Genomic DNA, 12,707 nt, shown 5'->3' with positions numbered 1-12,707 from the left:
AGAAAATGGAGAGCAAACAATGCAGATTTGCAGTGCACAAAACTCTTCAATTACTAATACTTTCCCCTCGCATTTAGGAAAGGATACACCATGAGTAGGTGTGATAAGGAAGAGCAGGCAATCATGATTGGGGCCGCCTGTATCTCCTGGAACACCGCTGCTTGGTCTTTGGGCCCGTCAGCGTCTCGTGGCAGATGAGATGTTCACTGACTGCCTCATCCACACGCACAGCTGCTTCTTCCCCAGGAGACTGCCTGAGCCAGGTGTGAAGAAAGAGAGGTCGTCGCTCCTGCAAGTAAACAGAGAACAGAAGAAGGAAAGAAATGTGAGAGATTATATTGCAAAGTGACATTTTCCAGAAGAACTATTTTGAGTAATCGGGGTCTGCAGAGAGTCGTGCATCTCTCAAACTAGAAAGATTTACTATGCATCGTACCAGTAGCTGGCAAAGGAGAGCTTTGGAGTTCAACAGAAACGCAGATGGAGAGGGACATACCGCCCCAGATCCGTCCCTGTGATAATCTAGGCAAAGACATCATATAACCTCTTTTAGAAGCCTCCTGAGCTCCCTTTTTAAAACACCCCAGATTTTATCCATGTGGCTTCTACGGCAGGGCTGTTCCACAGTCTCATTCCCCTGGTGGCAGTAGCTGCTCCTCCATTTCTGGCTCAAAGGTGCTAATGTTCAGTGTATAACCATTTGTTAAAGTGTCAGCATAGTTCTCCATCTCACATAGCTTTTTGCCTTCTCAGATTGCAAAACGCCTGTCCTCTAGAGACAGTGGGCACAAGTCCTTTCGTACTTGTTTTGCTAGACTCAAGGAACAACACTCCTCTCATCCCCTGTAACAGTCTCCATTCTATGCTGCATCTGTTCTCTCTGCCCCTCGTTTAGTTTGGCTTCTTGAATGTGGATGACCAGAAGCAATAATCAAGACGAGCTGTGAATGTACCTGTGAATGAACCTAAAATTAATTTAATTTTAAAATCACATTTGAATTTCAAAATCACCTCTTAAAATCACATTTGTCTTTCAGTTTCTTGGACACATCATACAGACTACAGACTGACTCTGTGGAACCAATCAAGATACGCAAGGTCTTCTCCGCAACCATTTCCAAAATTATGAACTCCCACTGAATAAATGATGATCTTATTAGTTCCCAAGTATATGAACCCAAACCCTGCAATACTGAATTTCATCCCATGCCAGTTACTCTCAGAGGTGGGGTTGGAACTCGATGATCTTTAAGGTCCCTTCCAACTCTAACCATTCTACGATTCTATGATAATGGGAGGTCATCAGCCGTGGGAGTCATTCTGTTGATGGTACATCCCAACTTATTGTCACTAGCAAGTTTTCTCAGCACAGTCCTAATCTCTATCCCATGGTCCTAGATGCACATGCTCAGTGGAATCTAAAGAAACTATAGCAAAAGTCAACATTTTTCACACCCCTCCAGCATCCCCAAGATACTCATTAATGAATGCCACCTTCCCACCCAGGTCCTCCACAGGAGGAGGTCCCAGGAGGTCTCCTTGGTTCTACAGCCAACATGTTGGGAATGGTTAGAGTTGGAAGGGACCTTAAAGATCACCTAGTTCCAACCCCCCCTGCCACGGGCAGGGACACCTCCCACTAGAGCAGGTTGATCAAAGCCCCATCCAGCCTGGCCTTGAACACCTCCAGGGATGGGGCAGCCACAGCTTCTCTGGGCAACCTGTTCCAGTGCCTCACCACCCTCACAGGAAAGAATTTCTTCCTGATATCTGATCTAGGGAAATCAGGTGGGCGAGGGACGGTCGGTAAGGTTTGATGCTGTCCCCTGGCAGCACTCACCGCCGCGGGAGCCGAGGCGGGCCGTGCTGAGGAGAGCACCGCCCCGAGCCCGCCACAGGCCCCGGCCCCGGCCCCCGGGAGGCCGCCGGCCTAGAGGTCGGTAGCGAGCCGCCCTCCGCGCTTACCGGGCAGCCATGGCTGCCGCAGGGCTGTGGCGGCTGAGGAGGCCCCTGGTCGCCGCCTTCAGCAAGGCGGCGGCGGCGGAGAGCGGGCGGCCTTCCCCGCCGGAGAAGCTGACGGTCCGGCGGCAGGCGGAGGGCGTCCGGTGAGGCGGCGGCGGGGGGGAGAGGGGAGGCAGCGCTGCGGGACCGTCCCTGGGGGCTGTGAATGCGTTTATTATTACTTTATACACACTCTCTTTGTCTTTCACGGCTTCTACAGAAACATCCTCTTGAACAACCCGAGCAAGAGAAACGCCCTGTCCCTCGCCATGCTGCAGTCCCTCAGGGAGGACCTGCTGCACGACGTCAAGAGCAAAGAGCTCCGAGTTATCATCATTTCAGGTACTTCGTCATTTAAGGCCGACGGAAGGGAAGGCGGAGGGGGTGAAGGAGCAGAAAGGGGATAATACGGAGTTTAACCCCAAATCCCTCCCAGAATTACGGAAAATGTGACGAGATTGCCTGTAGTGGCCAGGATCACGCAGGGGATCCTCCCGGTGCCTTCACCCGCCACCCCCGGGCTCTCTTTTATATGCTGCCCTTTTATAGTCACCCCAGTTTCCACTCTCTTGTACTTAATTCCTCATCCTTGAACACGGCATTAACAACTGCCTTGGGTTTTGTTATATTTTTCTTGATAGTTAACATGTGTTAAGAAGAAACACTGTAGAAACAAGAGTGTTTTGAAATGTCGGTGTTGCAGGCGGGTTACGCAGAGTGTTTACAGAGGCGGTGAGCTTTGTCCTTCTGTAAAAACAATCAGTAGATAAAATAATTGGTTTAAAAACTTTATGTAAAGAATAAGCAGGGCAAAAGCCAGGCTCTAATGGTTACCAAACTAAAGGAATAACATTCCCAGGTGCAGGTTTTCATACAGGAACGGGCTGAGCTGGTGTGACGCTTGTTGCCTTCGGTGGCAGGTTTAGAACGTAGCGAACAGGGCTCACAGGGTTTCTTCAAATCCTGCGCTCTGTTCCCCTGCTCTAAGCCAGGATCAGCCTCAGTATCTTTGCCACTGCTTTGTCAAAAGTGTTTTTAAAACTCTCTGATGAAGGAGAGACCATCATAGCGATTCTGCAGTCACCCGTGACCTGAGGATGTAAAGCATTCTCTATCAGAGTCTGTGGCAGTTTTCTTCCATTTAGGTATTAACCTGCAGAGTTCTTAAAGATAATAAAACTTGAGCTGTTCTTAAGCCATCTTTTTTTCCTCTGCTATTTTAAGATAATCTTCCACTGTCCCCCTTCCAAACATCTCGGAGAAATAGGTTTGTTACTTTAGGATGCTGCTGTTCCCTGTACGTAGAAGAAAACGCCGTGTGTTAGTTCACACACACATAGGAGCGGAAGTAAGCAAACTTCACAGGGGTGAGTTTAAATATATATATTCAACATTTCAAACAGCAGTTACAAATTTTTTGAAGCACTTCAGGTTCTTCTTTGGGAGTACAGCAGTCTGGGAGTTTGCAAACACGATTTCATTTGGGTTTTTGTTTTAATTTAAAAAGAAATTGCATGTTCCTCTTGATTTCCAATTCCCTTGCTGAATGGAATGCAAAGGAATAAATCTCAAGCAAATAAAAGACTTCCCAGGGAATGCTTTGAGTCTTTAACACAAACTTCGCAATGGATTCTTCTTCAATGAGGCACAAATACAGATGCAATTAATTTCCAGGTATTTATTTCTGGATAGACTGTGCCAGAATAATCTGGTCCATAAGAAACAAATGCATAGCTAAGGTTGTGTCTGTGTAGTTGTAGCTGGAAATGTCACCTCCGTACAAATATCTGAGAAGTTCTGAATGATTCAGAAGCATCACATTGGTTTATTCTTACAGCAGATACCCTCATGACAAAGGAAAGCTGTTGTAAAGATAGTATACCTGTAAAGGGTGTTTTGACCTTAGCTGTGACTGGAGAGAAGAAAATCCAAAACTTAGGTCTGCAGAAACCTGCTCTTTTCCTGCCCAAACCCTGGACATGCTTTTTGGGATTCTCTAGATGACAGTTTTAGCAGTGAAGGAAAAGATGCCCCAACAACCCTTCTGGTTTTCCTCTCACAGAACAACCTGTTTTCTTTTTTTTTCTTTTTCTTTCTATTGTGGCTTTGAGCGCCATGACACAAAAATCTTGATGTTTATTTAGCAAAAGTTAATCATTAATGCTGGATACAATAAATAGGAACTAATTGTATGTATTAGTTTGAGAGCAGAGCGCTCCATCCTTGCTGCAGCGGACTAGTTTGCATTGTACCCAGGAGCTGTTTAGAACAGTATCCTTACAAGAAACTGGGCTCAGAGGTTGTTTTTAACTGAGTTAACTTGGAATGGAAGTAAAATATAGCCCTTTAAAAATGTTTATGGGTGTTCCTGTGGTTAAATGTTGCCTTGTGGCAATGTAAAGTTGTTACAAAACCCAGAGGGCAATGTTTGGGAACTCTGTGTAAAACTCCCTCCCCAGGCTCCTTTTTGACCATTGACATCTCATTGAGGTACCTTTAGCACTGATACGCTGCTGCCCCTGGTTTCTTCATTAACTCAAACTGGCTTTTCCTGAAATTCTTTGCAGCTGAAGGACCTGTATTTTGTTCTGGCCATGATTTAAAAGAACTGTCAAGTGAAGATGATGTGAAGCACCATTCCCAAGTATTTGAAATATGTGCAGAGGTAAGCAGTTCTTCTTAAGTGCCACCCCTTTTGCCTGGTATTAAGAGCAACAAAGATATTGGTTTAAGGAGGGACAGCATTGCTCACCTGCCAGCTAAAGCACAGGCTGTTGCTCCAGATTCCTTGCTTTTTGCTGGTCTGCCTTTTTAATACCTGATTCTGGTGAAATTATATTTTCCCTGGATTTCTCTACATGCAAGTGAAAGGGCTAGAATGCCAATGTGCACGTCTCCTACAGTGGATACAGTCATGGCCTGTTCCTTGGTTTAGCCAACTCTTCCTTGCAGCTGAGTATTGGGCAATGTCTTTCCCAGAAATCTAAGGATAACCACCTTCAAATCACCTGTGGTCAAATATTCTTTCCCAGCACGTAGCTAATAACTCAAGACCAGCTTAAACATCAAGTAGACAGTGTAAAAGTAAGGTCTGCCTCGCTGGCTGTCCAGTCAGCAGATTATACAGGTTCTTGTAACAAAGGCACAGACCTGGAGGTTGGGAAGTAAACATGAATCCTGGAGCCTTTGAAGAGAATAGCAAAACCCCCCTTTGATTGTAACGGCACTAGAATTTGAACCCTAATCCTGCTTAGTGTGACCACAGAAAGTAATTTGAAACCTTTTGTTCTAGTTTCTCCAGTAATAGTGATATCTCTGCATATTGTCAAGCCCATACTTAACAAATGCTGTAAAAGCCATGCGTGAAAGTTACCGCTGAAGGGCCTTCAGTGTAACATGAAGCAATGATCCTGGCAGCTTTGCCTGGATTTCATCTTGGTGTGCTGATCACAGAGAAGTAAGCACAAATAGGACTGAATGACGGGCTTCATCAGAAAGGAGCCAAGGTCCAAGAGTTCAGCAGCTAACAGTTTAATATTAATTTTGCCATTGCAGGGCAGAATACCAGTATGTTGTCAGTGGAAAACTGAACCATGCAGCTTCTGGGTCACAGATTAGGAAAGATCAGACAGAAAAAAATATGCAACTTATTCCATATAGTGTGAAATCAAGAGCTGGTAAATTTCTCGCTTTAAGAACTGGAAGAATTTAAATTGTCCTGTATCTATATCTAGCATTATGGCTATATTCAGGATTAATGAACAGTATAGCAAGCTTAACTTTGATTAATAAAGAGAAATAGCAAAAAATAACAGAATGTCAGTGTTTAGAGTTAAAAACGAGCCTAGCTTTCTTTGTGTGAATGGTGCCCTACTGTGTAGTATGTTTAGTATATTACAAATTATTACAAATAAAAAATTGTATACCAATTTCAGAAGAATATTTCTGAGACCATGAAATTCAGAGATAGGGAGATATTCAAAACCCGACTGGACACAGTCGTGCTCCACCCAAGCCTGCTTGAGTGGTGGGGTGGTTGGACTCGATGATCTCTAGAAGTCACTGCCAACCCCAATGCTTCTGTGAAACTGGCAACGCAAGTTCAGGAAGAAATTAAATATAAGAGATGAAATGACAATAGGAGATGAAATGACACTTGAAGTGATCCCTTTTCTGATGTTGATGGTAGTGATAAGTGCTTTAAACTCTCTACCTGGGTATCCTAAAAGGGTTTAAGTTTCTCATAAATCACTACTATTATTCCCATGGAGGAAGAAGGTCTTACTGTTAAATAATAATGGCACTTTACAGGCAAACAGAAATAGAGAAATTAATTTAGGCTTTATTCAGGATCCTAACTAAGATTAACTTTTAGTTGTCTGGTAGAATAATTGATTTTTGCTGTTTTTTGGTTAATAGAGAGAGAAAGGTAATTTTGAGGGCTTCCAAAATGGGATCGTGGCTTCCTAAATTTCAATACTTAATTAGAATGGATCCCACCCTAAATGACATGCCTACAGCATTGGGGACTAGGGGTTCCAGAGCACTGGACTGGTTTATGGGAACCTTGGCTTCTACCTCTGTCTATGACTGGTGATCTTAAACAGATCATCTCAGCTGCTGCACCTCTGGTTCCCCCTGCATAGAAAAGTGTTAGCAATACTATATAACACAGTATCCAAGAACTAAGTACTCTCCATGTACAAGTTTGAGACACCTGAGAATATCACTTCTCCAGAGGCTTTTCAAATACAAAACCATAGGTACCAGGCTGGGGTTTTCTTTGGAGAAGCAGTTGACTTTGAATTTTTATAACCACAAGAGTACTCTAGAGTTGCGTGTCTGCACACATGTACATATTGTTACCCTTTTGGTGGTTTGCTTCTTAAGATCCACTGAAAAATCGTTTTTAAACAAACATAGAAGAACGGAGACAAAGACTGATCAAATTCAAAACTGAATGTAGGTAATTTTACGTAAGCAAGGTAAAATTTGCTAGACTTCATCTACTGGAGAAATTGAAGCAGCAAATGAACATTTGCTATCTTGCTACATTGTGCTAATGAGATTTTTTTTTTAAGTCAGATAATGACTGTAATAATTTTACTAGCATTTTCTATCTTCAGGCACTAAAATTAGGTGAACTCGTTGATTTCCACTGTATGGAAGGAAACCCTGAGTTAGAAAAGTTAAGACAAGTTCATCTTTCTTAACTTCAGCTCTTTGAAGCTGGATGTCCAACCTTCAAGAATTATCTGAGAGAATAAGTGTGCTTTCCCACCTTATGTGTAATGCAAGCAGGAAAAACTCTTTCCTGGCAGGTAAGTCTCTCCCTGGAATGCAGAGTAAGCCTAGAGAGACATCCAGTGATTGTGTTTGGGTGAGGATCAACCCAGGCTCAAGATCATTCTGCATGATCTTGAGCCTGGGTTGATCTCACCCAAACCAGCAAAAGGCTGGTTTAATTTCTTGGGACAGAGACTTTTATTAAGTCAGTTTTCCTTTATGGGGCAAATGAAGGTGGGGATGGTGTGTCTTCCCAGCTTCCCACAGCCAGGAACACTAGACCTGCAGTGCAGAGGCACCCAGGCTCCTTGCAGATCTGATAACGAGTGTTTGTGCCTTTCATTCTTGTGTTTTCCATTTCCGCCGGCGTTAGCAGGACCAGCTCATGCTACTTCAACACAACTGAGCAGCTACAGGAACAGCAGTGGTCTTGTGCATTTAAACCAGCTTTGCAGAGAGTTTGCTTCTTTTACTAAATTCCAGTTAGTAAAGATAAAAAACGCACACACCAGGTGTGTGAAGCGATTGCAAGCTTTAGAACAGCCACTGCTTAAATTTCAGGGACTAACTGACCACTTTCTTTTATGTGTGCAGGTTATGACTTTAATCCAGAAACTTCCTGTACCAGTGATTGCCAAAGTCAACGGCTTGGCTACAGCAGCAGGCTGTCAGCTTGTGGCAAGCTGTGACATTGCAGTGGCAAGTGAGAAATCTCAATTTGCTACTCCTGGAGTAAACATCGGACTGTTTTGCTCCACACCAGCTGTGGCCTTGGGCAGATCTCTTCCAAGAAAGGTAGGCTTCCTTCCCAGATGCTCTTTGTCATTTTGCAAGAAGGTGGTTCCCATGGTTGGAGTTTTAGTTCCATTGCCTAAACTTTATTTTCCTGCACTCAAAATACTTTGTTGCAAAAGACGTCTTCATAATTCTTTGGACTGGGCAAAATAATAAAGGGACGAACTCTGTTTAGGGAAAGCAGCTTCCTACTGATGCGATTCCAACCAGCATGAACTCATAAGAGCAGCACACCAGCTCAGCAGTCCCTCTCCTTTCCAACAGACAGGTCTGTGCTTTAGACAATGATGTTCTCCCCTGGTGAGGAAACCCCTGCAAGTTCAGGATATCAATCCCACCAAGGTATCAACTCTTGCCAGGCAGTGACATTTCACTGCCAGCATGATCTGCCTGAGTGTAGATCAAGATGCTTTAAATAGCATCTAAAACCCTCCTATACTTTCTTCCTGCTTTATTTCCTACTGATTGTGACTACCTGTCCCTCACTACATAAACAATAGTAAATCTGTAAAGCTTCCGTAACTGAGAAAAGAAATTTTAAGTTCTGATCTAGTTGGATTGATGTGGACAGACTCTGCAAGCCCAGCAGGGCTCTGCTGAGACGCAGGGACTTAACTGCGCAAGTCCAGTTGTTGGATAGAAGCTGCAATTTTAAATTTCCCATCTGTAAGGCCATCCTGTTCCAATATAGTCTGTCTGTGGTGTTGGGGTTTTTTGAAGTGTGCTATAGCGTACAGTTCTAGCTGTTTCTCAATTAGTATCTGGGTTTTATGGTTACCTTTTCAAAATGTGTGGGATATACTTTTCTTTGTGCCACTTTTCGAAGTAGCAAGAACATTCCCTACAGATCTCAGGATTACTGATCTTACTTTTTATCAAATGAAAAGTTGCCATTGTTTGTATCTGCCAGAGCAAAGATACTAATGAGGATAATCAGCTGGTATGACTCAGGGCATCAGTCAATTGTATCAGGAGTCAGGGAAAAAAATTCTTACTGATATTTAACATTGAATAGTCACTGAGTATTTGGGGGACTTTTTAATCTGAAACCTCAAGTACAAGATACTGGAAGCGGCAAGAGACTGAAATAGATGTGGCTATAAGAAGGACATATTTAAAAACACCAACCTTAAACTAAGGCAGGTATTTTCAAAAACTACACATTGACACAGTAAGTATTTATCTCTATATGCCTGGCTTAAAATACCAAATTCAGTCATTTGACATTTGACCTGGACAGGCTGGAGAGGTGGGCTGAAGTAAACCTCATGAGGTTCAACAAGAGCAAGTGCAGTTCTGCGCCTGGGCCGGAACAATCCTCAGTATAAATACAGACTGGGGGATGAGGTATTAGAAAGCAGCCCTGAGGAAAGGGACTTGGGGGTGCTGATGGATGAAGAGCTGGACATGAGCAGGGAACGTGCACTTGCAGCCCAGAAGGCCAATCGCATCCTGGGCTGCATCAAGAGATGTGTTGCCAGCAGATCCAGAGAGGTGATTCTGCCACTTTACACTGCTCTGGTGAGACCTCACCTGGAGTACTGTGTGCAGGTGTACAACCCTCAATATAAGAAGGACATGGACCTGATAGAGAGGGTCCAGAGGAGGGCCACGAAAATGATCAGGGGGTTGGAGCACCTCTGCTATGAGGACAAGCTGAGGGAGCTGGGGTTGTTCAGCCTGGAGAAGAGAAGGCTCCGGGGAGACCTCATAGCAACCTTCCAGTACCTGAAGGGGGCCTACAGGAAGGCTGGGGAGAGTCTGTTTACAAAGGCCGGCAATGACAGAACAAGGGGTAATGGCTTTAAACTGGAAAAAAGCAGATTTACATTAGACATTAGGAATAAGTTCTTTACCATGAGGGTGGTGGAGCACTGGAATAGGTTGCCAAGGGAGGTGGTTGAGGCCCCTTCCCTGGAGACATTCAAGGTGAGGCTCGACGAGGCCCTGGGCAACCTGGTCTAGTTGGGGGTGTCCCTGCTGACTGCGGGGGGGGTAAGACTAGATGACCTTTGAAGGTCCCTTCTGGCCGAGATGATTCTATGATTCTATGATTGTGGACCATCCACATCTCTCGTAACTCCTACTGCAATCGCTAGAGATTCTGGGCTGTTGAGAAGAAACCCAGAGGTGTCAGCCTAGGACAGCCGCAGTCAGTGGGAAGGTTTGCAATAAGGCCAGCTTTAAACCCAGTCCTTCTCTTTGCTGAAACCTCTTAACTTCCTTGGCAGTTTAAGAGGCCAAAAGATTTAAATCTGACGTTTTTCAAAAGAGTAGCTTGTACTTGAAGGAAGAAGCTGAAATTCCCCAAACAAACCAAAGCAATAAGGCACTTAAAATTACTTAATACAATATTTTTTCTTGTTCAGGTGGCATTAGAGATGCTTTTCACGGGTGAACCTCTTTCTGCCCGAGAAGCATTAATGCATGGGCTCGTCAGCAAGGTGGTACCAGAAGACAAGCTGGAAGAAGAGACCATGAAAATCTCTCAAAAGATCTGCGAAAGCAGCAAATCCGTCCTGGCACTGGGGAAAGCCACCTTTTACAGACAGATGACACAGGACCTCGATACTGCTTACAAAATGACTACTCAGGTCATGACAGACAATTTGACTTTGAGAGATGGGCAGGAGGGTATTGAAGCCTTTATTCAGAAACGTAAGCCTGTCTGGTCACACTCTCAGGATAAGAAGAAATGAATCCTGTTTCTAAGCTAACCTTAGCTGTGCTTTATGATTCTCCACGTAGTTGCCTTTGGGAACTATATTTTTGTTCTTACCAAAAGTTGAATTTCTCTTCTTACATATGCCAAAGCCACAATAAATTTATTCTAAGCATATAATAAATGTTACAAAAAATCAAACCAAATGTTTTTTTTTTTTTCAGCAATTAATTTAATCTATGGTTTTAGAAGGAACTCTGCTGCAAAAATCTGTTTAATATGTCCCGAGTTACTTGGGGAATTACAGGGACTGGGAAAGAACTCATATAACCCTGTTCAGTGCCTGTGCCCCTAGTTCTGGATAACAATTTCCATTTGTTGCTATTAATAGAGAATTAGAGGGCTGGGATACACACCGGAGATGATGATAGAACATATCATAATGGATTCCAATACTGTTCATATGTTACAGGCAAAAGCCTATCAGAGTAGTCCATTGCTCCTTATGAATATATCTGCTTATGAACTGTATGTATTATTAGTTTGTCTCCCTCAGCAAATCCTGGTTTCCACCATCCGTTCAAGCACTTGTCCCAGCTCTAGAGTTTTGCTGTTGACTCCAGTGAGGCCGAGCATGGCTTGGGGGTGTTTCGTTTCAAAAGGGCACACTGCGAAAGCCACCGCCAGTGGGCTTCAGCAGAGATTCTCACCTGGCAGTGATTTGACCCAGCTGTAGTTTTCATGTTGTACATCTTCAGTTTATCACAGAATCTTAGATGTGTTAGTCGGAAAGTCCATCCTTGTGCTCAAAGCTGGGCTTTTACCCACACTGGAACAGGTCAGTCATGGATGTAAGGCCTTGCCAAGCTCCATCAACAGGGATTCAGCTGCTCCTCTGCGTGATCTGTCACAGTGCTGTGCAACTGTGCTGGTGAAAAAAACCACCATTCTTAATGTCCAGCCTCAAAGCAGCAGTTTTTTGGCCCTTGCTCCTTGTTACATCATCTGACATTATCGAGAAAACTGCATCTCTGTTACCTTTCTAACTCTCTTCAAGCGGTCACAGGCTGTAGTTGGACCACACTTAGACTCCTCTGCGCCAGACTGAAGAAGTCAAGCTTCCTCCACTCTCCTTATAGGTCATGTTCTGTAGGTAACCAGCTTGGTTGCCCTCCAGTGGACCAATTCCAGTTTCTCCACATCCCTTTTGTACCGGTTGTGCCAAAACTAGACTGTATTCCAAATATGGCCTCACCAGTGCTGAGCAGAGGAGAACAAAATATTCCCTCCATCTGCTGGCTGCTCCCCGCCCGTCCGTATTGCTCAGTATGCATTTGGTCTTTTTTGAGATGAGAGTGCACTGTTGGCTCGTGTTCAGTTGGGCATCCACTGAAGCCTGGTTTCAGCAGGACTCCCGCTCCGCCAGTCAGCTCCCAGCCTGTACTGGTGCTCGGAGTTATTCTTCTCCAGGTGCAGAACCTTGCATTTCTCCTTAGATTATAGTTCTTCTGGATGGAAGCCAGGCCGTTTGGTGTGTCAGCCATTCCCCCAATTTCTCATCATCTGCAGATTTGCTGGGGATTTATTATTGATGACGATACTGAATGATACGAGCCTCAGTATAAATCCATGGGGATCAACATGGGATGGCCATCCAGCAAAGACATTTTTTCTGAAGCTCCACATGGCCAAATCATGAAGGCTCATCCATTTCATCCTTAAATAGACATCTAAGACCAGGTGAATCGCTGTGTGGATGGGCCTTTTTTCCTTTGTTGACAGTAAAAGTAGCCAAATGTGCTTAGTTCAGACTTAGATCACAGGATCACAGAATGATACGGGGTTGGAAGGGACCTCTGGAGATCACCTAGTCCAACCCCCTGCCAAAGCAGGTCCACCTAGAGCAGGTTGCACAGGAACGTGTCCAGACGGGTTGTGAATGTCTCCAGAGACGGAGACTCCA

The 12,707-nt window shown here is 44.3% G+C and overlaps 1 protein-coding gene across 1 annotated transcript; it reads left to right on the top strand.

Moving 5' to 3' along the window:
- The first annotated feature begins 1,933 nt into the window (after window positions 1–1,933).
- ECHDC3 (enoyl-CoA hydratase domain containing 3) lies at window positions 1,934–10,934 on the top strand. The gene is made up of 5 exons (XM_074169030.1): window positions 1,934–2,105; window positions 2,222–2,343; window positions 4,569–4,666; window positions 7,882–8,082; window positions 10,452–10,934. Exons 1-5 carry the CDS (start codon window positions 1,975–1,977, stop codon window positions 10,779–10,781), a joined length of 882 nt encoding a protein of 293 aa, XP_074025131.1. The 5' UTR covers window positions 1,934–1,974; the 3' UTR covers window positions 10,782–10,934.
- The last annotated feature ends 1,773 nt before the right edge of the window (window positions 10,935–12,707 follow it).

This window comes from Numenius arquata, chromosome 2 (assembly GCF_964106895.1).
Source record: "Numenius arquata chromosome 2, bNumArq3.hap1.1, whole genome shotgun sequence".
Lineage (NCBI taxonomy): Eukaryota > Metazoa > Chordata > Aves > Charadriiformes > Scolopacidae > Numenius > Numenius arquata.
The sequence above is the reverse complement of the archived record's forward strand: the minus strand, read 5'-3'. Positions and strand labels throughout refer to the sequence as shown.

Coding starts and splice junctions, on each gene's coding strand:
- ECHDC3 (XM_074169030.1), top strand. CDS start 1,975: ATGGCTGCCGCAGGGCTGTGGCGGCTGAGGAGGCCCCTGGTCGCCGCC. Junction 2,106..2,221: donor CGGCAGGCGGAGGGCGTCCG/GTGAGGCGGCGG, acceptor CGGCTTCTACAG/AAACATCCTCTTGAACAACC. Junction 8,083..10,451: donor GCAGATCTCTTCCAAGAAAG/GTAGGCTTCCTT, acceptor TTTCTTGTTCAG/GTGGCATTAGAGATGCTTTT.